The sequence below is a fragment of the Mustelus asterias genome, chromosome 8, assembly GCF_964213995.1.
Source record: "Mustelus asterias chromosome 8, sMusAst1.hap1.1, whole genome shotgun sequence".
NCBI lineage: Eukaryota > Metazoa > Chordata > Chondrichthyes > Carcharhiniformes > Triakidae > Mustelus > Mustelus asterias.
The window spans coordinates 90,994,336-91,019,583 of NC_135808.1; the positions used below are offsets into that span (position 1 = coordinate 90,994,336).

Here is a 25,248-nt window from a genome sequence, read left to right on the forward strand (position 1 = left end):
ATAGTTTCAAGATATCATAGAATCCAAGATATCATAGAATCCATGGAGTCGCTACAATGGCCATTTGGCCCATCGAGTGTGCATCAACCACAATCCCACCCAGGTCCTATTCCTGTAATCCCACATATTTACCCTACTAATCCCCCTGACAAAGGGTCAATTTAACATGGCCAATCAACCTAACCTGCACATTTTTGGACTGTGGGAGGAAACTGGAACACCCGGAGGAAACCCACGCAGACACGGGGAGAATGTGCAAGCTCCACACAGTGACCCGAGGCCAGAATTGAACCCAGGCCCCTGGCGCTGTGAGGCAGCAGTGCTAACCACTGTGCCACCTATTGAGATTTTACATAGCTCCAAGGTTATGTAGGAAAATGTCACGATACACAACAGCCCTAAAATATTGGATTAACTTGTGGCAATTATTCAAAAGGCAATAATCTTCCTGTAATATGTGTCACATTATGTTTTTATGTGTGGATGAAATTAATAACAATCTCAAAGTCTAGATCCGTATAACAGCATTAAATGGTTAATTTCTCTATCATCTGTTTGAATCCCATCTTGTACAACTGTAGCTGTTGCAAAGAACCTCTGAACATTTAGTATGTTAATTCAAAACAGAAACCATCCAGCTTTGATTTGCCTGGAAAAAAAATAGAGGCATTGTATACCTGGGAGAAAAATAAAGTTGACGCTGATTAATTTATCCAGTAGTCAAGCAAGCCATTTATTTCTCTCTTCCAGTATGTTAATGCTAAGATCATTCTAGTCCCTAAGCACCGATTTTTTCCAGCATTGTTTCATTTTGCTGATGGATTTTTTATTTTGCTGATGGATTTTTTTATTTATGGAAGATGTGTACAAATTGAATGCTAATTAAAACAAATGTTGAAGCCAAATTACAGTAAACCTGATAGGAACCAAGAGGCTGATTCTCTTTTTGATTGTGTCTGTCCCCAGTAAAGAAACTGGTCATATGGTCTGATATTATAAGCTATGCCAGCTCTCCTCAGGCTATGAATGGTGCCATGTAAGAAAGTTTGGAAATGATCGCTGGAGCCATATGTGAGGATAAAATAACTAGGGTTTCCACTGCAGCACTTTCCAGCTCATGATTTTGCATCCCAGTAAAATGAACGGACAGAACTACTGAGCTGGCAAGCATACAAGTAGAAAATACGAAATAATATGACTGAACATAAGACAAAATTGCTTTCAGTATAACCTTCCTTTAAAATCAGATGATCACACCAGTATAATGTAACAAGAATAAGAAATTGCTTAAAATGCTTTGGCCAAAAATTTTGGCGTGCACCCTGAGTTGTGTGACCTCGGTACAAAGTGTATAATACAGGTGCAGTGCATACATCCCAGGTGTAATGGAAACACGTAAAAGAAGCTAGCGGCAGGACCAAGGCAACTTCATTTGTATTTTAAAGGCTCGCTGGGCACCAGTTGCCTGAGATATTCTTTCATCACCTCTCAAAGATAAAGAACCAATGGAAGTAGGGTAGACAAACAATAGACGAAGGAATGTAATAGAAGTGGTTTTCTGTTCATCAACTTGGTCATGACATTTACTACAATATCAGGGCTATTGGGAGCATCAGTTGCTGAAAAGATAGGCAGCAGTTTCCACTTTGCTTGCAAATGGCAGCAATCTGGCCGCAAATTGCGATCAAAACTGCTCTTCGGTTCAGAATTGAACTGCTTGCTCAAATTTCTGTTCAAATTTTTTTCCATAACACAGAGTATAAAGTCTTCCATGAACCAGTGCAATTGGACAGTGATACAGAACGTAACTTAATTAAATAATCCTTCATGTATGTCCAGTTGCAGTTTTATTAATAAAGTTAAAAATTGATTTATTACTAAAAAATGAACATTTTCATCAGTGTGGTCTAGTCCACCACTTGAGTAAAAGTAACCTGATTGGAAAAATCTGAAAGCTGGCATTAAAATAAATCTATACAGAACAATTTCTGTTTCATTAGTTTCTGAGTAGACAGTTCTTCAAGGCCCCAAAATGGGCACAATTAGTACAAGTCTGCCGTGGTGATTGTTGTCAGTCTGGGGTTTTAGTTGGCAGGACTGGCTTCCAGAGCAACGTTTTTAAAACTAGCACAAAAGACCACGGAAACTAGATTTGTGTTGGACGTAGCTTGCACCTTTTCCATTGGTTTGGCTGATTCTCAGGTGATCTTGTGGAAATGCAAGGACTGGGTACCTTAGTTACGACATCTTTATCCATGGAAAATTACCTAATTAACAGGGTCCGACAGCTATTAAAATAAATTTTATTTTATCCTATTTTGGAAGAGATTTCGATGGGAAATAAAAACTTAGAATTCACGTTGGAGATCAAATCTTCAGAGGAAAGTTATTAAATTTGATTCTAGATTGATCACATTTAAACAGTCAAAATGCTGCTTATTGAAATCAAACATGATACAAATCTTTCAGAGTTTGACATTTTAATAGAGTTTTTTGCCAAAGAAATAAATGGACACCTTGACAATTCAAAGTAGCATTATGCCTTGTGCATTTATTTTTGACTTTAAGCTATTGCTGCTATTTGAGAACTGTGTGGGATGGTGTCAATTGCTCAGATTTAAAAAAATGCATTTTATTCTTTCAGTGTGCACTAATATAGTGTATTAAGAACACAATATCGAAATTGTAGGAAAATGCATACAGCAACATTAGCCCCATGTTAGTGGCCAATCTTTCGATGGAGGAATAATTGACAATATTTTTTCTGTTTTTGAAAAGTGAAGAGAAAATATTTGTTTATGTAGCAAATTAATTTCATAATGATATGTAGTGGCGGTGACATTCAATCTCTATAAGATCGTAGTCTGCCAAGAAACTCATTGCCGCTTAAGTCAGTCGGATATAAATTTCTACTCATTATCTCCACATGTTTACTTACTAATTTTAGTCATGCTGACACACCATCAATGGTTTTTTCCAATGTCTCTGATTGCATAGGCTTCTTAGTGACTAGGATATTAAGACAAACTTCTTGGGGCTTCATAGAAATAGTCCCATAGGACTATTTACCAGGAGGGAGCTTGTAGGATTGTACTGCACCAAAGTTCCTGTACAAATTTTGATTCTTATTTGAAGAAAACGATGCCTCTGGCAGTACATACAACATTGTAGTATCAGCCCAGATTATGTGATCAATCTTTGATTGAGGTTTGAGTCTGTGATCTGTTAACTCAGGCAGCATGGTCGGTACAGGCTTAGAGGGCCGAAGAGCCTGTTCCTGTACTGTAATTGTTTTTGTTCTTTGACTCAAAGGTGCTGGTACTATTACTGAGCCAACACTTGAAAATGTGTTGAAATGTGAAAATCTTGCGACATACAGTTATTGGAGTCACAAGCCCAGGAAGTAATTGGGTCAGATTTGGCTCTATATTCGGGTATGAAGCAAATGGAATAAAGCTGACACAGCTGGAGGCCCAGCGATGGTTGGACTTCATGACTGTATTCCATCTTTCAGATGAGACATTAAATCAAGGTCCCAACTGCCTTCACAGGTGGATATAAAAACAAGCCCACTGTCATACTTTGAAAAAAAAAACAGGGAAATTATCGCTACTATCATGAATAATATTTATCTCTTAATCAACATCTCAATAACAGATTATCTGGTCCTTATCATTTTGTTGCTTGTTGGAGTTTACTGTGTGCAAATTGCTGCTGCATTTCCTACATTATGACAGTGAACACTTCAAAAGTACTTTATTGGTAATAAAGTCCTTTCAGGTATCCAGTGGTCTTGAATGGTGCTATATAAATGCAAGTCTTTGTAATCACAACAAGCTGCCCATGATGATGCCCATATCATTAACTTCTCCTCACTTTACACCAAGTGCCAACCGGCTGAATCCAAGTATCCACAGATACTAATTTTAAGTGGGTGATGCTCTCTTGCTGTGCCACTGCTACCTGACAACTATGGCATTATGTGGGGCCCATTTGCTGCCTGTACAGCAAGTGAAGTTGCTTCATGTCGTTGTGGGTCCAAAAGGCAGAACTGGTGATACTTCTCAAAGCCCAGTATCCCACCAATCACAGTTCCAAAAATTACGTTTGCCGAAAATCTCTGTCCTTGTTTGTGGCTGAAATTCTCCGGTGACGCTGACAGTGAACGGAGTTCTGGCCGGAATGCCAGATTCTCTGTTTTCACTTTCAGCAGGATGGGCATGGACAGGATCAGAGGATCCTGCCCATTATACAGAAGAAATTCCAAATGGAGTTTCTCATTGCTGCCTGAGAGGATGGAGGAGAATAAGACCGGATCTCTACCACCTCGCCTGTCACGGAATCGGCGCAGGAGAGGGTCTGACAATGGAAATCTCCATTGACCTCAGGCGGGAATTTCCGATCTCGCCTGAACGAGGCCGTAAAATTCCACCCCAGGTTTGAGTCCCAAATTCCTGCCTCTCCACTTCCACTGCCCAGAAATTCCTCACTGTGAAAGCTCAGGGATTTTACAACTACCGAGTCGAACACCAGAGCTAATTTGAAAGTAATCTCTGCAATGAAAGGATTCATTAGGGGAGATGAATTTCCTGCTTGAAAACAATGATCTGGCTGCCATTGTTGAACGTCAAGCAGAGAAGGAGCAGGAGGATAAGGACGAATGTGACCCCATGGACCACAGAGGGCATAGGAGCAGTACGGGAGACAATAAGTACCAATGCAGACAACCAGTGTAGCAGAACAGTGTCAGCTATCTGGGAATGACAGGAGCACAGCATGAAGGTGCCAAGCGCTCAAGAGAAGTTTAGACTGGGTCTCTGGTCACAAGTATCTGCAGCAATAGTTTATAATCTGACAGGCACTACCAGGGGCAAGAGGGTCACTTACTGTCCTCCGAAGTTCATTCCAGATCCCAGAGGGATATCACATGCTGGCCTTTGGACATGCAATATACTTGCACAATGGGATAACAGACTGCAAGGTACATTAAAAATGAATTCAATGTATTAACTTGTGCAGTGTATATGCTTAATTTGCTTCCTGTTGTGTTAGGTCCTTTTGCATCATGAGTTCCTCCATGGTGATTGTGGAAGCAGCCTGCTACTGAGTGCTCTCCAATTGTATGATGACAATTACAGGCTGTTTGGGTTTTGGAAATGCAATCTTGCTGTATACACTGCATGACTACCCGGCTTGCTATAGCCAAGGGACTCTGCCATGAGGCACTCCTCCTATAGGTGGCCATATCTAGTCAGTTCAATAAAGCCCTCTCAGTGAGAGCACACTGAAGACTGCTGTCCTTGTACGTGAAACACAGACAGCTGCATAGCCAATGCTTGAACAGAAGTGGATAAAAGGTTTATATTGAATCCTGGAAAAGGAGCAGATACGACACGGGTTCAACAGCGGCTGAGAATGATGAGGGAAAGCAGCAAAGGCTGCAAGTGAGACACAAGAAAGGCACACAGAAAGTACAAAGCTACAGAAAAATCTGCTGAAAAAGGACAAAAGAAAAGCATACATATGAAATCCATACCATTGGTCATGTTGCTCATATTAGGAACATGACAAGTTCAATGTCCTGGTCTGCTAACATTCCTTTCTTAAAGCAAGGTTACCAAAATTTAATCAAGATGTGAGGTGGAATTTTCCTGTCCCGCCCGCCACAGGAATCGTGGCAGGTGGGACACGGATCATGCAAAGGCCCGTTGAACTCGGACAGGATTTTCTGCCCTTGGAGTGAGCACGGCCGGAAAATCCTGCTCGTGTTTTTTGGACGAACATTGAGACTTATTAGTTTTTAGGTCCCTGAATTAATTTGTTTTGCATCTTAACATTCTTTATTTACCATTCTCCATACTTAGTGTTCACTGTTGCAGCAAACACGGTGCTGAGAATAGGAATTCCTCTTCTTATCATACTCCATGATTTAGATTTTTAACAACTGAAGGGTTAGCAAACAGAGGGCACAGGTTTCAGCTGACTAACAAAACTCGAGGCAATATAAGAAAAAACCTTTTTCATGTGGAGAATGGTGAGGATTTGGATTGCACTATCTGAAGAGATTTGGATACAGATTTAGTAGTAGCCTTCAAAATAGAATTGGATAAACACTTGAAGGATTACAAAAAGTGCAGGGACAGAGCGGGGGAGTTGGACTAACTAGATTATTGTAGGAGCTCGTTTAGGTACTTGGAGATGGAAACTCGGAGACTTGTGCTCTGCAGACCGAAGGCCCTCCCCGACTGTCTGGTTTGCAGCAACCACATGATCTGTAGAGGTGCTCACCACCTCCTCCAAGGGATGACCTGATTGCTGAATCTTTTTCAATTAATGATCCAAAAAAGTGAGAAGGAGGGTACCTTCATGATGAAGTGCCTTCTCCTTTACTTACCTACGATTACAATCTACTATTCTTCTTAAGCCGAAAGGCCTCTGGCCCCTACAGCTTTGATCACCTGTCTGCCACCCTTAATTGGACAGGAAACCTACCTCCATGTCAGTTAAGGAGCACCTTCATGAAAATCCCAGTGGATGACTATTTCCCCTAGAGGGCAGATTAAGGACCTGGGCACAATCCTCTGTTGTCCCACCCCCCAGTGATTAGAATAAATTGAAAAATAAAAAGCAACAAAGCTATACTTTTCTTCAATTTCTGGTTGTCTGAACAGTAGCATAAAAAAAGTATTCTGCTCTGTTACCAGGCAGGTGACTAATATGTAGAACACCACCAATGCCACATGCTTGTAGAGAGGCAGCTGCACGCATTGTTCTTTACCTAGGTAATTTGCATGGCTCAGAGGAACTCCAGATGGTCTGTTGGAGGCCAGCAGTCAGAAGGCTGCGATTGCTTGGGGCTATTAAAGATAAATGAAGAAACCTACCTGCCTGTCTCTGACCTCCCGCCCAGATCCCTGTCAACCAACAATGGGGAAGCCCCAGGAAATCCTAGCATAGGAGCCTGACCTGATGGGCCTCCGCCAGATCTTTCCTGTACATTGTCCTTGGCCAAGTAAAATCTGAGCATTTGTAGAGTTATGACCGAGCAAACAGTGTAGTTAATGCTACCATTAATTTGTTAACCTCTTCACTGAGATCTGGATGATCAACAAATTATAGTAATAGAACTATACATATTTATAACAGAGGGCTCTCATTCAGCCTTTCATACCAAATCTTTGATAAGAAGTGGATGCTTTCTCCTTACAGTGGCACAGTGGTTAGCACTGCTGCCTCACAGTGCCAGAGACCTGGGTTCGATTCCCAGCTTGGGTCACTGTCTGCGTGGAGTTTGTACACCCCCCCCGCGTCTGCGTAAGTTTCCTCCAGGTGCTCTGGTTTCCTCCCACAGTCTGAACGACATGCTAGTTAGGTGCATTCGCCCAAACAGGCGCAGAGTGTGGTGACTAAGGGAATTTCACAGTAACTTCATTGCAGTGTAATGTCAGCCTTACTTGTGACTAATAAATAAACTTTAAACTTAAACTTCATGACGCTGCACAGTCCTTTGCTTCAAAAATATATCAATTCTTTCTTTAAAAGATGCAAATTCCTTGTCTCAGTGACTCCTTATGGTAAAGCATTTCATACTCCAACAACCACTTGCTTGATGAAACTTCTCCTGTCTTCCCACACTGTCCGATTGACAACTTAAATTTGATGTCTTCTTGTCGTTGACTGCCCAACCAGAGAATACAATCTTTCCCTATCCATTTTATCACAAACCTTCAGAATTTTAAAAGCCTCTATTACATCTCTTCTTAACCTCCTCTGTTCCAATGGAAGTAGTTCTAGTATCTCAGTCCCTCCTTGTAACTATGGTTTCATAGCTCTGATACCATCTTGGTGAATCTTTGCTCTAAGCTGACTATAGCTTGAATTTCTTTTCTAGCCACCAGAGGCTTTTGAAACGCAGCCTAGTTATTTCAGAGTAGAAATCACCATCATTACCTCCTCAGTTTTGTATTACCTGGCTAGGAAATTGAACTTGCGAGGCCCAGATCTGCCAGCAGAACAACAATCCTTCTTTTCTTAAAGCTGGAGACTTCATCCAAATGGATAGATATGGAGTAATTTGCAGAGCATAGGCAAGCCACTGGAGTTTGCAAGAACACACCAGTACCCACTATGGCATGCCTGATGGAGTTGGGGTGGTACCAAGCTCCTTCTCCTGAAGTCCTCAAAAAAACCAAAGAGGAACCCACTTGAGCTACCTAATGAGATAATTGGTCCCTTCCTGGATTGGTTACCATGGGAGGGATTTTATGGCCTTGCTCGTCCCAAAACCATAAAATCCCACCCGAGGTCAACGGACCTTTCTATGGTCCGTCCCTCGCCCGCTCCGACTCCCATGGTAGATGGGACTATAAAATTCCGGCCCATATGTTATAGTGAAGGTTGGGATCATGAGAATGCTTCAAAGGGGATTGTGTCTTAAATAACATGACTTACATTAAGGTCCTTTCGAGGTTACCACGGTAAAGATTACCCGTGGAAGTCCGACAGCTCCATGAAACATCTTTTGAGATGGATGGATGGAAACCCCCCCACTTCCTTGTCATTGTACACTGATCAGAAGGAAGGTCTTGTGTAAATAAGGCTGAATCCTAGTGGAGCAGAATCCATTTTCCAGTATGTTCCCCTCCCACCTGGCAGAAATAGACACGTTATCTTACAATCCAGGAATTTAGAGAGAGAGAGAAATGAACCTTCTCTGTGGAGGCTGGAAACAGGAGTCAGGACTGTTTTCAGGTTCCAAATCCGCCTCCAGTGGGAAACTGATTAAAGTCATGATTTGCATGTGCCTGAGCACTTAATCGGCATGCAGGCGGGTTTCTTGTTCAATTAAAGGCAACAGATGGACTCTCAAAACTGGACTGATCACAGGCCTTCCAGCTTCAGAGAAGTACTCAGCTGCAGTATAGGCTTAGTAACTGGAAGGGTGCCTCATTTATATTCTAGAGAACACTATATTCTGCACCCTCTCCTTTCCTTCTCCCCTATGTACTCTATGAACGGTATGTTTTTGTCTGTATAGCGTGCAAGAAACAATACTTTTCACTGTATCCCAATACATGTGACAACAACAAATTAAATCAAATCATAAGAAGGTGCTCTCAAAACTACTTTTTAAAAACATCTTAATAAAAAAATGCAAAGAGCAGCAGGCCACTGATGTTATGGGTGAAGGATGCAGAGTGGCCTTTGGCTGCACTCCCGCAAGACGTGGACTGGAAAATCCTGGCCAGCCTCCATTAGCTACTTTTAACAAGGTTCTTAACATGCCTAATTGTCTGCCTGCCTCATGGGAACAGGTGGTCATTCCGGGCCCTGAATCCATAAGAACATAAGAACTAGGAGCAGGAGTAGGCCTTCTGGCCCTTCGAGCCTGCTCCGCCATTCAATAAGATCATGGCTGATCTTTTCGTGAACTCAGCTCCACTTACCTGCCCGCTCACCATAACCCTTAATTCCTTTACTGTTCAAAAAATTATCTATCCTTGGCCTTAAAAATAGTCAACAAAGTAGCCTCAACTGCTTCACTGGGCAAGGAATTCCTCAGATTCACAACCCTTTGGGTGAAGAAATTCCTTCTGAACACAGTCCTAAACCTGCTCCCCCTTATTTTGAGCCATACCTCCTAGTTCTAGTTTCACCTGCCTGTGGAAACAGCTTCCCTGCTTCTATCTTATCTATTCCCTTCATAATCTTATATGTTTCTATAAGATCTCCCCTCATTCTTCTGAATTCCAATGAGTATAGCCCCAGTCTATTCAGTCTCTCCTCATAAGCCAACCCTCTCAACTCCGGAATAAACTTAATGAATCTCCTCTGTACCCCCTCCAGTGCTGGTATATCCTTTCTCAAGTAAGGAGGCCAAAACTGTACACAGTACTCCAGGTGTGGCCTCACTAGCATCTTATACAGCTGCAACATAACCTCGCTGTTTTTAAACTCCATTCCTCTAGCAATGAAGGACAAAATTCCATTTGCCTTCTTAATTACCTGCTGCACCTACAAACCAACTTTTTGTGACTCATGCACAAGGATACCCATGCACAGCAGCATGCTGCAATTTTTTACCATTTAAATATTAGTCCACTTTGCTGTTATTCCTACCAAAATGGAGGACCTCACATTTACCAGCATTGTACTCCATCTGCCAGACCCTTGCCCACTCACTTAGGCTATCTATATCCCTTTGCAGACTTTCAGCGTCCTCTGCACATTTTACTCTGCCACTCATCTTAGTGTCATCTGCGAATTTTGACACACTACACTTGGTCCCCAACTCCAAATCATCTATGTAAATCGTAAACAATTGCGGCCCTAACACAACTCTGAGGCACACCACTAGTCACTGATCGCCAACCAGAAAAACACCCATTTACCCCCCACTCTTTGCTTTCTGTTAGTTAACCAATCCTCTATCCATGCTAATACATTACCCATAACACCATGCACCTTTATCTTATGCAGCAGTCTTTGGAGCGGCACCTTGTCAAATGCCTTCTGGAAATCCAGATACACCACATCCACAGGATCCCCATTGTCCACTGCACATGTAGTGTTCTCAAAGAATTCCACCAAATTAGTCAAACATGACCTTCCCTTCATGAACCTACAAATATGTCAAGAATAAAAGGATGAGATGTGAAGGCATAGGACCCTTAAAAGGTGAAGGGGGAAAAGTTTGTGCGGAACCGTTAGAAATGGCGGAGCTGCTTAATGAATACTTTACCTCGGTATTCACGGTGGAAAGGGATCTGGGTGGTTGTACTGCTGGTTTGCGGTGGACAGAAAGGATCGAGCATGTGGACATAAAGAAAGAGGATGTGTTGGAACTATTGAATGGCATCAAGGTTGGTAAGTCGCCGGGACCGGATGGGATGTACCCCAGGTTACTGTGGGAGGCGAGGGAGGAGATTGCGGAGCCTTTGGCGATGATCTTTGCATCGTCGATGGAGACGGGAGAGGTTCCGGAGGATTGGAGGATTGCAGATGTGGTCCCTATATTCAAGAAAGGGAACAGGGACAGCCCGGGAAATTACCGACCGGTGAGCCTAACCTCAGTGGTTGGTAAGTTGATGGAGAGGATCCTGAGAGACAGGATTTATGATCATATAGAGAAGTTTAGTATGATCAAAAGTAGTCAGCACGGCTTTGTCAAGGGCAGGTCGTGCCTTACGAGCCTGGTTGAGTTCTTTGAAAATGTGACCAAACACATTGACGAAGGAAGAGCGGTGGATGTGGTCTATATGGACTTCAGCAAGGCGTTCGATAAGGTCCCCCATGCAAGACTTCTTGAGAAAGTGAGAGGGCATGGGATCCAAGGGGCTGTTGCCTTGTGGATCCAGAACTGGCTTGCCTGCGGAAGGCAGAGAGTGGCTGTGGAGGGGTCTTTCTCTGCATGGAGGTCAGTGACCAGTGGAGTGCCCCAGGGATCTGTTCTGGGACCCTTGCTGTTTGTCATTTTCATAAATGACCTGGATGAGGAAGTGGAGGGATGGGTTGGTAAGTTTGCTGACGACACCAAGGTAGGTGGTGTTGTGGATAGTTTGGAGAGATGTCAGAAGTTGCAGCGAGACATAGATAGAATGCAAGACTGGGCGGAGAAGTGGCAGATGGACTTCAACCCGGATAAGTGTGTGGTGATCCATTTTGGCAGATCCAATGGGATGAAGCAGCAGTATAATATGAAGGGTACCATTCTTAGCAGTGTAGAGGATCAGAAGGACCTTGGGGTCCGGGTCCATAGGACTCTTAAATCGGCCTCGCAGGTGGAGGATGCGGTCAAGAAGGCGTACGGCGTACTGGCCTTCATTAATCGAGGGATTGAGTTTAGGAGTCGGGAGATAATGCTGCAGCTTTATAGGACCCTGGTTAGACCCCACTTGGAGTACTGCGCGCAGTTCTGGTCACCTCATTACAGGAAAGATGTTGAAGCCATTGAAAGGGTGCAGAGGAGATTTACAAGGATGTTGCCTGGATTGGGGGGCATGCCTTATGAGGATAGGTTGAGGGAGCTTGGTCTCTTCTCCCTGGAGAGACGAAGGATGAGAGGTGACCTGATAGAGGTTTACAAGATGTTGAGAGGTCTGGATAGGGTAGACTCTCAGAGGCTATTTCCAAGGGCTGAAATGGTTGCTACGAGAGGACACAGGTTTAAGGTTCTGGGGGGTAGGTACAGAGGAGATGTCAGGGGTAAGTTTTTCACTCAGAGGGTGGTGGGTGAGTGGAATCGGCTGACGTCGGTGGTGGTGGAGGCAAACTCGTTGGGGTCTTTTAAGAGACTTCTGGATGAGTACATGGGATTTAATGGGATTGAGGGCTATAGATAGGCCTAGAGGTGGGGATGTGATTGGCGCAACTTGTGGGCCGAAGGGCCTGTTTGTGCTGTGGCTTTCTATGTTCTATGTTCTATGTTCTATGAACCCATGCTGCATCTTCCCAATAGGACAATTGATATCCAGATGTCTCGCTATTTCTTCCTTGATGATAGATTCAAGCATTTTCCCTACTACAGAAGTTAAGATAACTGGCCTATAGTTACCCGTCTTTTGTCTATCTCCTTTTTTAAACAGTGGCATCACATTTGCTGTTTTCCAATCTGCTGGAACCACCCTGGAGTGCAGCACATTTTGGCAAATTACCACTAGTGCATTTGCTATTTCCCCCTGCCATCGCTTTTAGTACCCCGGGATGCATTCCAGCAGGGCCAGGAGACTTGTCTACTTTTAGCCCCATTGGCTTGCCCAACACTACCTCTTTAGTGATAATAATCGTTTCTAGGTCCACACCTGCCATAGCTTTCTTGTCATCAATTTTAGTCATGTTATTTGTGTCTTCCACTGTAAAGACCAACACAAAATACCTGTTCAATGCCTCAGCCATTTCCTCATTTCCAGTTATTACATCCCCCTTCTCATCCTCTAAAGGACCAACATTTACTTTAGCCACTCTTTTTCGTTTTACATATTTGTAGAAACTTTTTCTACCTGTTTTAAATTCTGAGCCAATTTACTCTCATAATCCATCTTACTTTTCTTTATAGCTTTTTTTATGGCTTTCTGTTGACCTTTAAAGATTTCCCAATCCTCTGGTTTCCCACTAATCTTTGCCACTTTGTATGCATTTTCTTTCACTTTGACACCCTCCTTTATTTCCTTAGATATCCATGACTGATTATCTATTTTTCTACGGTCCTTCCTTATCACTGGTATATACTTCTACTGAGCACTGTGAGAAACTGCTTTGAAAGTCCTCCACTGTTCCTCAATTGTCCCACCATAAAGTTTTTGCTCCCAGTCTACCTTAGCTAACTCCTCCCTCATCCCATTGTAGTCTCTTTTGTTTAAGTACAAACTTGGTATTGGATTTTACCTTCTCACGCTCCATCTGTATTTTAAATTCAACCATATTGTGATCGCTTCTTCCGAGAGGATCCCTAATTGTAAGATCATTAATTATTCCTGTCTCATTACACAGGGCCAGATCTAGGATAGCTTACTCCCTCATAGGTTCCATGCCAGCCAGAAGTTGACAAGCCAGCCTGCTTCATAATTCTCAGGCTCTGTCTGCCTTCCTGATATCAGTGGGGCCTGAAGATTCAGCCCAAAGAGACAGCTACATCGCTTACATGTTGAATGATCAAGTTTGTCACAATTTACACAAACTGGATTGCTAAGTATCTTGTTTATCCTTTTTCTATCTTTGTGGACAGAGGTGTTACAGTGGCTCCCATCCTGTTCACAAGCAGAATTTGCATATGGGGAGACAGTACTACTGTTCCACTATCACAGGTGTAGCCAGCGAGCTACTGTCCAATAGAAAATGGCCAAGCAAAGAAAGGACATTACTTTGGCCTGATGGGAAATGTGGCTAACTTCAGAACAGAAGGTTTTAACTCCAGGCTGAGTATGTGCTCTGTTTACTTGCGATAAACGTCTTTGGTTTTATGATGGGTAATAAAGTCATTCTAGTTGATCAAATGGACAGGAACCAGACGCAAATGGAGTCAAAAGATTGACTTTAAGTTAGAAAGACTGAGGACACTGCCCTTGAGGTTACTGCCCTAAGGTCAAGCAGCTGCAATAAACCAATTTGGATGATATGTCTGTGGTCAGAGCTTATGTATAAAAATGCACATGTTTCAGCTAGTCCCAAAAGAATAAATATTGGCGTTTTGAAGAATGGAATCAGAGAAAAGAAGAACTGAAGCAAGGAGAAAGGAAGTCTGATCCCATGCCTGGCCAACATCAGTGGGCAGAGACACACCTACAGGTCCCATTAGATAAGTATAAATAGTTAAAATCTATGTTTGTAAACTTATTATGGTAGATTTATAGGGGAATAAAAGCATGTAATTGTGATACAGTGTGAGAGAGTCAGTATTGTAGTAGTCATAAGTATTTAAGGATCTTTTTACATTTTCCTAATGAAGACGTGATTTGAAATCCCAGCCATTAACTGTTCTTCTCACCATAGATGCTGTCGAACCTGCTGAGTATTCCCAGCCTTTTCTATTTTTATTTCAGATTTCCAGCAAATGTGATATTTTACTTTATTTGATATTTCCACAAAACCTTCATTTGCCACAGATTTCCCCCTCATCTGAGTTTTCACGCCATCTCTTCAATTACTTTATTTACAATATTGCAAAAAGCCTCAATATTTCCTTTTATATTATTAGCAAGCCTTTAACTTAGCTGCAAACAGAGAATTATGAATCCAGACTAACTGTGCGTAGTGCTGTGCCGCATGATACAATGGACTGTTTAAACTGGGTCACATTACAGAGTTCCAGAGAGGCAGCTTCATTAACTACAGTCTTTAGAGAAAAGCTATTTATTGCACCTTATCTCTGAGGATAAGACACAATTGTAACAATGGGGTTTGGGAGACATGGGATGATGCAGTAGGTCACTATGCATTTACATCCAGAACTTGAACTTCAATTTAGTTTAGTCTAGCAAAGTATGAGTCTCCTCTCTCTGCTTGCAGAAAAGACCATCACGGAAAGAGAGTGAGTGAGCTAAAACATGTATCCATGTGAAAGTGGGTCTATCACAGCGATTGAGCTTTTACTCAACATAAGTTCACATTAAACTGACACCCTCACTCAAACTGTCCAAAACAATAACTAGTGAAATGGAAATGTCACTTGGGGCAATAAGGGATTTTTTTCTGAAATTGGAAATTACAGCATGCTGCTGGGGCAAAGTAGCACTTTTAATCTTACTGTTGAGAATTTGATATTGATTTGACAACCAACGTGGAAAAATATACCATTTCCAATAAACCAGAAAACTAACACACACAAATATAACTTGAACGTGTTACAGATAAAATGTTTGCATAAATACATTTTTAAGATTAAAAAAAACCAAATAGCTCCACAGAGGAGGACAATGGACGCTTTAACTTACTAACCTGGAACTTGTGTTTGGTAACAGTGATAGACAAATGCCATTAATACAATACCAAGTGTCTTGTTTGAAATGCTAACAGCGTTCACACCTTTTACACATTGTCAATTTAGAATAAATAAAATTCAAAATAATGCATACAAGGGGAAGTGTAAATTCTTGTAGCATTTGCAAAAGCTATAATAATTTTAAACTCTTTTCAGCCTTTCTAAAAGCCATAAGTAGCAAAGTAAATGGCATGAAAAAACAATGGGTGGCAAAATAATTATGGAGGCATGAAATGCAGTCTGTGGGCAAGTGATGAAATGGTGCAGCATGTGAATCCCCTGTTCGGTGACTGGAAACATTGAATCGTTATTGCATATGTTGGAGACTGGAAAAATTGAATCGTTATTGCATATGCTGGATACAAGGAATGTTGCCTCATCTGGCACTCCAGGGTGCTCTCAATGGAGTACAGCATACCTGATAGGAGATAACAAGTAGATTTAATACTGTGTATAGGAATTGGGATCAGCAGCTGTAAAGGTATAATTACCCAACAGTACCATTTAGCAGGTAGGAAATTATATTTGCCACTCATCATTCTGATCCACATTCACTGAACATAGAGGGTAAGTGCTCACAGAGACTTACAGTTTCTTCATTGCTTTTCATGCACATATTCATGCAAGCTGTAACACAGTTAGCTACATGGTCATTCACTGGCACACAGGATGGACCAGGATGATCACGTGCCTGGTGTATACAGTAATCCATATTTACAGAAGCAACTGTTCAGTAACATTGGCGAGCTATGTAACAATACCACTGAAATTCAGCGTGAAAGTGGATGAGAATTTTGATCAATGTATCAATGTCCTATTTGAGATGTGTAAGCAACACATTGGCTGATACCGCGGATGATTCCAATGCTAGGATGGAAGACGGTGGAGACTAAAAACTGGGGAAAGAAATGCCTTTGGTACTACTGTCCCTGTGGTGTGCAGGTGACCTTTCAGCAGATGACACAGACCTACAACTGACTCTATGTTGAACAGAATCTGGGGAGTCAATTCTCTACTTTAACTGCCAGATAGACGTGGCAGGGTCTGGTTGGTGCTATAAAGACAGGCGAGAGCAATTTGTTTCTGCTGCTTATCTCTCTGGCATAGCTTCTTGTATCTGGTCTCTTCAACCAGAAGAACAAAATAATTCTTAAAAATTGCAAAACTTAATTTCTTAGAAATCCCATCAAAAAAACTAGTAATAGATTCGAGTGATTTAAAAAAAACACTTAGAAACTGGAAAATATCACAGCACAGTCATTATTACTCATGCTCACTCCAAATAGGTACTTTAGGCTAATCTACTGGACAATGTTTGGCACTAAAACGTGAGCCAGATTTTCCTCTACCCCCAAAAGTTGCTCCATTCCTCCACCACTAGTCCTTAATAACCAGAAAGTCTTCACTAATAGTTAAACTGTGGCCTAACCAATAATATGCACATACTCAGCACAAAATGTCTGCTGAAGGAATGCAAACATGATACTGGAGCTACTTAATAATGTGGAAAATTGCTGAAATGACAAATGGAGTAGATCTATCTGGCAATTGCCATTCTATCTGCACCCTCTCGCTCATTAGGAAAGGAGTCAACAATAATGCCATCAAATCATAGAATCCCTACAGTGCAGAAGGAGGGCATTTGGCCCATCAAGCCTGCACCGACAATTCCACCCAGGCCCTGTCCCTGTAACACCATGTATTTACCCTACTAGTCCCCCTGACACTAAGGGGTAATTTAGTATGGCTAATGCACCTGACCAACACATCTTTGGACTGTAGGAGGAAACTGTGACCCAAACCAGGAATTGAACCCAGGTCCCTGGTGCTGTGAGGCAACTGTGCCAACCGCTGTGTCACCATCCCACCCTGAAGGAAACTAGGATGATTACCACAAATTTTTCTATTGAATTATTTTTGTGAAATTGAAATGTTTTCTTCTAAGGAAGGTGAAATATTTTGACAACTTTTTAATGGAATGTGTTAGAATAATTTATTTGGGTCAGGTGCTGCTCACCATTGATGCAATATTTTTGTTACCCTAAAACACTTTTTTTTCCTGGTGAATACATTGTCCTTTCTGTGACGTGATCATTTCTAATAAAAATCTAACAGCTTTCATCACCCCCTCTGACCTTAGCTTTTCTCCATTGGAGTGGCACACTCCATTGCCATGATAGTTGATTCAGCATTTTGCCTGAGGATGGGGGAAACCTGTTCAATATACATATTCATTGTTTTGTTATATTTCAACACTTATACAATTCTGTAAAGTTACCTTTAGCTTCATCATTGAGTCTTGGCAGAGTTTATCTCCCCTCGCAGCTGAAACCTCATCCACACCAATTAGCTTTGCCCTGTACCGGAATCCATCTCCTTTAAACCGTTTTATCAGACCAGCCTCACTCCGATCCTGACCTGGAAGTCAAAAAAAATAAAGCACTAAGGATTACAAGTTAACCATTTTTAGGGGGAGTTATTGTGGTCTGAAGTGAAGAAGTAAACAAGTCTTGTAACTGCAACTGAATCCCCTTCAAACTATGCTACAATAATAACTTGCAATTATGATCCTTAATTGAAGAAAAAAATCCCAAGGCACTTCACAGGAGTGTAAACATGAGTGCGAGGCATTAAGGAAGTTAAGAGAAGTGATTAGAGGCACAATAAGAGATAGGTTTGAGAAACTATTTACGGATAGGGAAAGGGGAAGTTGAGTGCAGGGAGTAGGGCAGAGAGTTCCAAAAGTAAGGTCAATATAGCTGACAAACTTCACAATTGATGGTGAGTGAGAGAACTGAGATAACAAAAGGTCTGGGTTGAACAAAAGAACATGTTTGGGGCAGAATGTAAGGATGGAAGAAGTCACTGAGTGTGCAATGAGGCCACATAAAGTTTGTAGATGAGGAAGATGATCTGGAATTGGAGAAAGTGGGGGCTTTTGGGAACCCCACTAGTGTGATGTGTAAGCAGTACTCAATGCACCCAGCCAGGAACCAAACATGAGTAGCTCTATGGAGGAGAAGAATGAAAAAGGGACAATGGAGGATGATCAGGTAAATGCCAAAGGTAAGTCAAAAGCATGCAAAAGGATTAGTGTTTTATTGAGTGGCAGGGTGGTGTGAATGTGAAGGAGGTTGAGGGCAGAAAATGAGAAGAGAAGGAGTGATAGCTGAAGCGGTTTTCTTAGTCTCAGCTTGGGGGGGTGGGTGCACGGAGGGTGTTGGATGACCCTTCATTGACAGGCACAACGTTTGGCATTGATAATCTGTTCCCACCTGCTCCAATGGGAAGAAGGCTTCAGATGTCAGGAATAACCCTCCTGAGCCTCTTGACGTACTGGTGCTCAGTCATGTCGGGAGAGCTGATCTTCGGCCTATATGGTAGACTCTGTTTTGGGGATCTCAGTGTCCATCCCATTTGCCCGGTGGCACTGATGCTGTAGGTAGTGTTGCTCCTGCTGGTGGCTGCGACTCTTGCCCCTCAGCAGACGTGGAAGATGGAACTGCATAAGCTACTCCCTCACCAAGGTGAGTGAGGTGCAAAGGAGGTAAGGCACTTTCCAAGAAGTTAGCAATGATCTGTCAAGCAGTAAAAGCACTCTTGGACAGCAGCCTCTCAATGGCCATCCTGGAGCTCTTCATGGTAATTGATTAAGCCTTTACAATTGTGCACTCACTGTGCACTCAACTTGGTGACCCAGGCAAGATACAAACACAATGGGATACATTTCCTAGTCCTGCCTGCCATAGATATCATTGGGTTGGAATGTTTGATGGACCATTTAAAAATCTGTTGACCTCGGGTGGGAATTTTCGGTCTCTGAGCGGATACGCCCAGAAAACGTGTAAGCTCTCTGCTGTTGGGAAAGAAGGAACTAATTGTTTAAAAAGCACTAAATTCATCTTTTTAATCACCTCAGATGCTTTCTTCTCTGTTCCACCAGGCTTACCTGCAGGACTCAGAATCCAGCCCAGGCAAAGCAAAAAGAGGACCGGATGACATTGGGTTCCTACCCCAACATCATTTTCTGTGATTTTTCCATAATGCATGTTCCAGCATCCCACCTCCACCTGCCTGAGAAAAGCCTAATAATTGAGTGGAACAGGGTCAGCACTCACAAATTTTAGGTGTCTTTGAGCAGAACCATATTCAGGGACCTAATGCCTGTTTATGGTGCAGCATGGGGTACCTCAATATTGTGAAATGCCAAAATGGTGCTGGAAATACATTTTTCAAGTGCTTTTTGTTATAGCACAGCAGATGGTAAGTGTCAGGCTGCCCAAATCACAAAGGGAAACTTGGGACAAGCTTCCACAGCAATTAGCAATTTGTGTATTATGAGGAGTTATCTGAAGTCAAGATAAGCAAATCTCAGTCCACTTATAAGTCCACAGAGTAAAAGAGAAAAGGAAATAAGGTTTAAAGACACAAGAACATTTTTATTCAGTTAACAGTAATCTACAAACGTTTTGTAGAAGATATTGGATTAAATAAACTCAGAGCTAAATTCCCCTTTTTATGGCAACAGTCTTTATAGATTTTCTAATCCATGAACGTTTCCAGTAACATACCACACAATGCCCTGCTGCTCTTATGGGAAATCTTACGCAGCCTCTTCTCTGAGGGTGGAACAAACTGGGGTTCGCAGGTCTGGCTTCAACACATACTGTCTTGTTCAAGATTTCACAGCCACACAACACCCTTCAGTCTCATTTTAAATGTTTCTTCCCTTTGATCTTCCACTCTATTGTTCCTACAATTCATTAGAATTTCTCTTCCCAGATGCTTCAACCATTTTCTTTATTATTTCATAGTTCCTGTATTGATTAAGTAAAGATCTCCCAATTGTATATATTTCATTTGAAATCCAACAGCCAACTTTAAAATCATTTCTCTTATCTGCCCAATGTAAATTTCTGCTCAAGCTGCTTCCTTGGCCATCTGTTCATTACCACTTGCCTTATTGATGCTTTGACCTATGCAGTCTAATTGTCTTCAGCATAAAGGAATATTTGGGTTTGATCTTTGCTGAGATAACTGATCTAGGGGAAGATCACAGTGGGAGTGCTACAGTTGGCACTGAAGTATCAGTAGATCCCATTAACTGGCTCCAATTATAAATTCCCAATCTTCTCAATGCATTTTGTACTAAACATTGATGTTATGGAAGACAAAGCTTTGTGATACATGTAGGTAGATAATTAGCTATAGCCCATTAGAGAGAGAGAGAGGCAAATTGGTTATGTAGCTTGAGAGGCACCACTCCACATCAAGCATGGGGCAAGGCAAGGAAGCAGATTTTCATGAACCACCGCAGCTAGTACAGGGATTGAACCTGCGCTATTGGAAATATCTGCATCACACTCTAGTCATCTAGGCAACTGAGTTAACTGATCCCCTGTGAGAAACACAGCAATGAGCAAAACCACCTCCTCCAGGAATTAGATGTCTGCCAGAAAGTGGTCAGGATTGTATTGGGGATACCCACCCCTCTGTGTGTCTAGGTGCACTGTAAATAGGAACTACTCTGGTTTGCACAATATAAATGGGATTGCTTATATTTCACCGTGATGTCACCTGCTCTTCTTTCTCATTCCTACTCTCACATTACTTCAAAATTTGAAGCAATGCATTAGACTGGGTGGGGGAGAGAGAAATGCAGGGATTTATTTTCCTCTCATGCAGCATTATGATCAATTTAAAGTTATCAGCAGTTTTAAACGAGATGTAACAAGCCGTTTAATGAGATTGTTTTATTCAATTACCCAACAATATCTAAAATTGAATTTGAATGCCATGGGTACCAGTAAAGTGTTACTTTGGATCCGTCTGAACTACACTGAAAATGTAAGTGAGTTCAATGATATTCCCTATCAATGAGTTAATGTGGTCTGAGCATGAAAAGAGAAGAAAAGTATCAAAGGAAGAACTTTGCAGCCTTAATTATTGTTTTGTTACTAAATAAGGACTGAGAGATGACCCCATAACCTTGCAATGTTGCTGGTTGCCAGCCTAGTTATTTATAAACATGAATCTGATAAAAATCACAACGTGAAATGACATTTATGTTACAGTTAAAAATTAGTATATCAAACATTTTGACCAGGATGTTTCCCTTTTGGAAGCTCCTGAACATTTTGATTTGTTGCTATGCATGCATGCTGATTCTAAGTAGTTGACTGTAAATTAATTATCAATAAACTGATGACACACAAAGCAGGTTAACAGCATTCTATGAATATCCCACTACACTGTTCAACTCTCAGATTACCTCCATGCCCATAAAATCTCAGCCATAAAAAAAATTGTGAATTTACAAATACAAATTATTCAAAAGCTCGTAAAGACCAAGAATTCTTTTCAGAACTCAGAGATTATGCTTATAAAATAGATCACAGCTTGTAATCACGAATGTCTGATACTCTACATGTCATACTTAGCTAGAAAGGGAATTATATTTTCAACCAGGTTACAGAACTGTTGGTAAATTTAAATAAGACAGAAGAATGGGGACCTCCCAGGATTTTCACCTGGTCATACGGGTGGGAACAGAGGTGTGTCATTTCATGCTGCTGGTCGGCATGCCAATTTATTGGCACTCACTTGCCCCAGTCAGTTTCTGAAAGGCTAGGTCATGTCCAGAATGGCTACCTGCTCCCAAGCAGCCGACAGCGGGTTAAGATCAAAAAGAAGCTAATTAAGGCCATGGATAAGAGGGGGCCCCTCCAGTGTCAGTAATATGGCAGCAGCCTGGAGGCAGCCTCTCAGTGGCAGACCTAGGGAAGTGTGTGTTTGGGACAGGTGGGTGCCAATGCTCCAGGATGCATTTTGACCCTTTAGTTTCACGAGTCAGCTCACCATTCTTAATTGGACAGCAAACGTACCATCTGGCCAATCATGGCAAAATATCAATGTCAGGTGACAGTTCACAACATACTGCAGGATTATGATCCACATTTGATCAGGGAACGCAACCAAAAACACAAAATCCTGCCCTATGCTTCATCTGAGGCTTCTTGTTACTATAGTTGGTCATCCATAAACTTGGCTGAAAGCAACAACCACAAGCAGCATAATATTTAAATAGACCTAGGTGATTCAAAATCAGATTTTTCCAACAGAGGAATGCTATTCTTCACAATGCGTGAAGTGACCATAATATGATAGAATTTTTTATCAAGGTGGGTAGTGAGGTAGTTGATTCTGAGACCAGGATCTTGAATCTCAATAAAGGTAACAATGATGGAATGAGGCATGAATTGGCCATGATGGACTGGGAAACATTACTGAAAGAAAGGACAGTGGAGAGGCAATGACAGACATTCAAGGAATGAATCAGTAAAATCCAAAAATTGTTTACTCCTATTTGATGCAAGAGTGGAAAGGGAACTGTGGCCAAACCATGGCTTAAAAGGAAAATTAGAGATAGCATTAGATTCAAAGAAGAAGCATACAAGTTGGTAAGAAAGAACTTGAGGATTGGGAGCAGTTTAAAATTCAGCAAAAGCAGACACCAACTGAATGATTAAGAAGGGGAAAATAGAGTATGAAAGTAAATTGGTAGGGAATGTAAAAACTGACTGTAAAAGTTTCTATAGATATGTAAAGAGAAAAAGATTGACAAGAACGAATATAGATCCCCTACAGTTAAAACGGGGGAATTCGTAACAGGGAACAAAGAAATGGCCGAGGTACTAAATTCATACTTTGCTTCTGTCTTCACAAAGGAAGGCATGAATAAAGTTCTAGAAGTTCTGAGAAGCACAAGTTTTAGGGAGGAGCTGAAGGAAATCAGTATTAGTAGAGAAATAGTTTTGGGGAAATTAATGGAGTTGAAGGCAGATAAATCACCAGGGCCTGATAATCTTCATCCCAGAGTACTTAAGGAAGTGGCCCTAGAAATAGTAGATCCATTTGTGGTCATTTTCCAAAATTCTTTGGACTCTGCAATGGTTCCTGGAGATTGGAGAATTGCTAATGTAAGCTATTCAAAAAGGGAGATAGAGAGAAAACAAGGAACTATAGACCAGTGAGCCTAATGTCAGTATCAAAAAGTTCAGAGCAGCACATTTGGAAAGCAGCAGAATTATCAGACAAAATCAGCGTGGATTTACAAAAGGGAAATCATGCTTGATAAATCTACTGGAATTCGTTGAAGATGTAACTAGTAGAGTTGACCAGGGAGAACCGATAGATGTGGTTTATTTAGACTTTCAGAAGGCTTTCAGCAAGGTCCCACATCGCAGATTACTATGTAAAGTTAAAGTGCATGGGATTGTGGGTAGTGTCTTGAGGTGGTTATAAAGCTGGTTAGCAGACAGGAAGCAAAGAGTGGGATTAAATATGAGCCTTTTTTTGATTGACAGGCAGTGACTAGTGGGGTACCACAGGGACTTGTGCTCGGACTTCAACTGTTCATTGTATATATTAATGATTTGGACGAGGGAACCAAATGTATTATCTTCAAAATTTCTCCCACTATGCCACTCTGGCGGGGTTTAGAGAAGCTCTACACATTCGGGGAACTAGCAGGAGACCCTGCCGGAGTGAAAGGGGAGCAATCAGGGCCCCCCAGGGGGTCGGGCGGTAGGGGGGTGGTGCCCCTGGGCATGGGAACCTTGTAAGAAGTCTAACAACACCAGGTTAAAGTCCAACAGGTTTATTTGGTAGCAAAAGCCACTGAATGCATGGGAACCCTGGCAGTGCCAGCCTGTGCCCCCTGGCACTGCCCAAGGGGCAAAATATCCATGCTGAGGGGGCACCTGGGCACTGAGCATTGGGCAGAGCCAAGGGGAGGGGGCCTATTGTAGGTGGGGCCTCGCTGCCACTCTGTATGGGGATCGGTCTGGGCTAGAGGGAGGCCAGCGATCGGGGCAGGCTCTTTTCTTCGTTTGCGACATCCTCAGTGACATTCAGTCTTTTGGAGACAAAGGTAACTTTTTTGAAAGGACTTAATCGGGCAGGACACTTGGGGTGTCCTGCCGGGGGAAGGTCTACCTCCCGTTGGGGGGGTCTGCCTTTGGGGCAGGGGAGGGTGATTGGTCTGCCGGGGGAGTTAGTGAGGGGGAGGGGTTGGGGGATCACCACTGCTCGGTGGGTGGGCTGGACATCGGGGCACTCCGGGATGGGGATTGGGAGGGGAAACCAGGGGTTTGGGTATGGCCCGGGAATTGTCATGGGGGCCGCGATCGGGCCGTGGGGCGGGGCGGGGCTGGAGGGGCAGCACCGCGCTGGTCCTGGGCTGGCCAGCGATTGAGCTGGCCAGCAAACGTGGAGACTGACAGATCGGGGCCACTGCGCATGTGCAGAGTTCCGGAGCTGTCAGACTCTGGCGTGAATAGGCTCCGCCCCCTCCCCGGGTTTTTAATGATATTCACGATTGTGACCTCTGCATTGCACAGAGTGGGGAGATTCGGGTCTGAAGCTGCACCGAAAAAACAGTCATGATCTAGACCAGTTTTCTCGCCATTTCAGCACTTCTGGGAGAATCGCTCCCAATGTTACCGGTGGTGGGGTCATAGTTTGAGGATAAGGGGTAAACCTTTTAGGACTGAGGTGAGGAGAAATTTCTTTCACCCAGAGAGCGGTGAATCTGTGTCATTCACTCAGAAAGTAGTTGAGGCCAAAATATTGTGCAATTTCAAGAAGTTAGATATAGTTCTTAGGGCTAAAGTGATCAAGTGATATTGTGGGGGGGGGGGGGGGGGGGGGGGGGGGGGCGAAGGTGGGATCAGGTATTGAATTTGATAATCATCCATGAATGGCAGAGCAGG

The 25,248-nt window shown here is 42.5% G+C and overlaps 1 protein-coding gene across 1 annotated transcript in view; it reads right to left on the minus strand.

Moving 5' to 3' along the window:
• The window catches only part of LOC144497764 (uncharacterized), a 214,950-nt gene that overhangs the window by 124,440 nt on the left and 65,262 nt on the right, over positions 1-25,248 (minus strand). Inside the window, exon 2 of the mRNA XM_078219203.1 lies at positions 17,754-17,893. Coding sequence (XP_078075329.1) covers positions 17,754-17,893 — 140 coding nt within the window. The remainder of the gene's footprint in view (positions 1-17,753; positions 17,894-25,248) is intronic.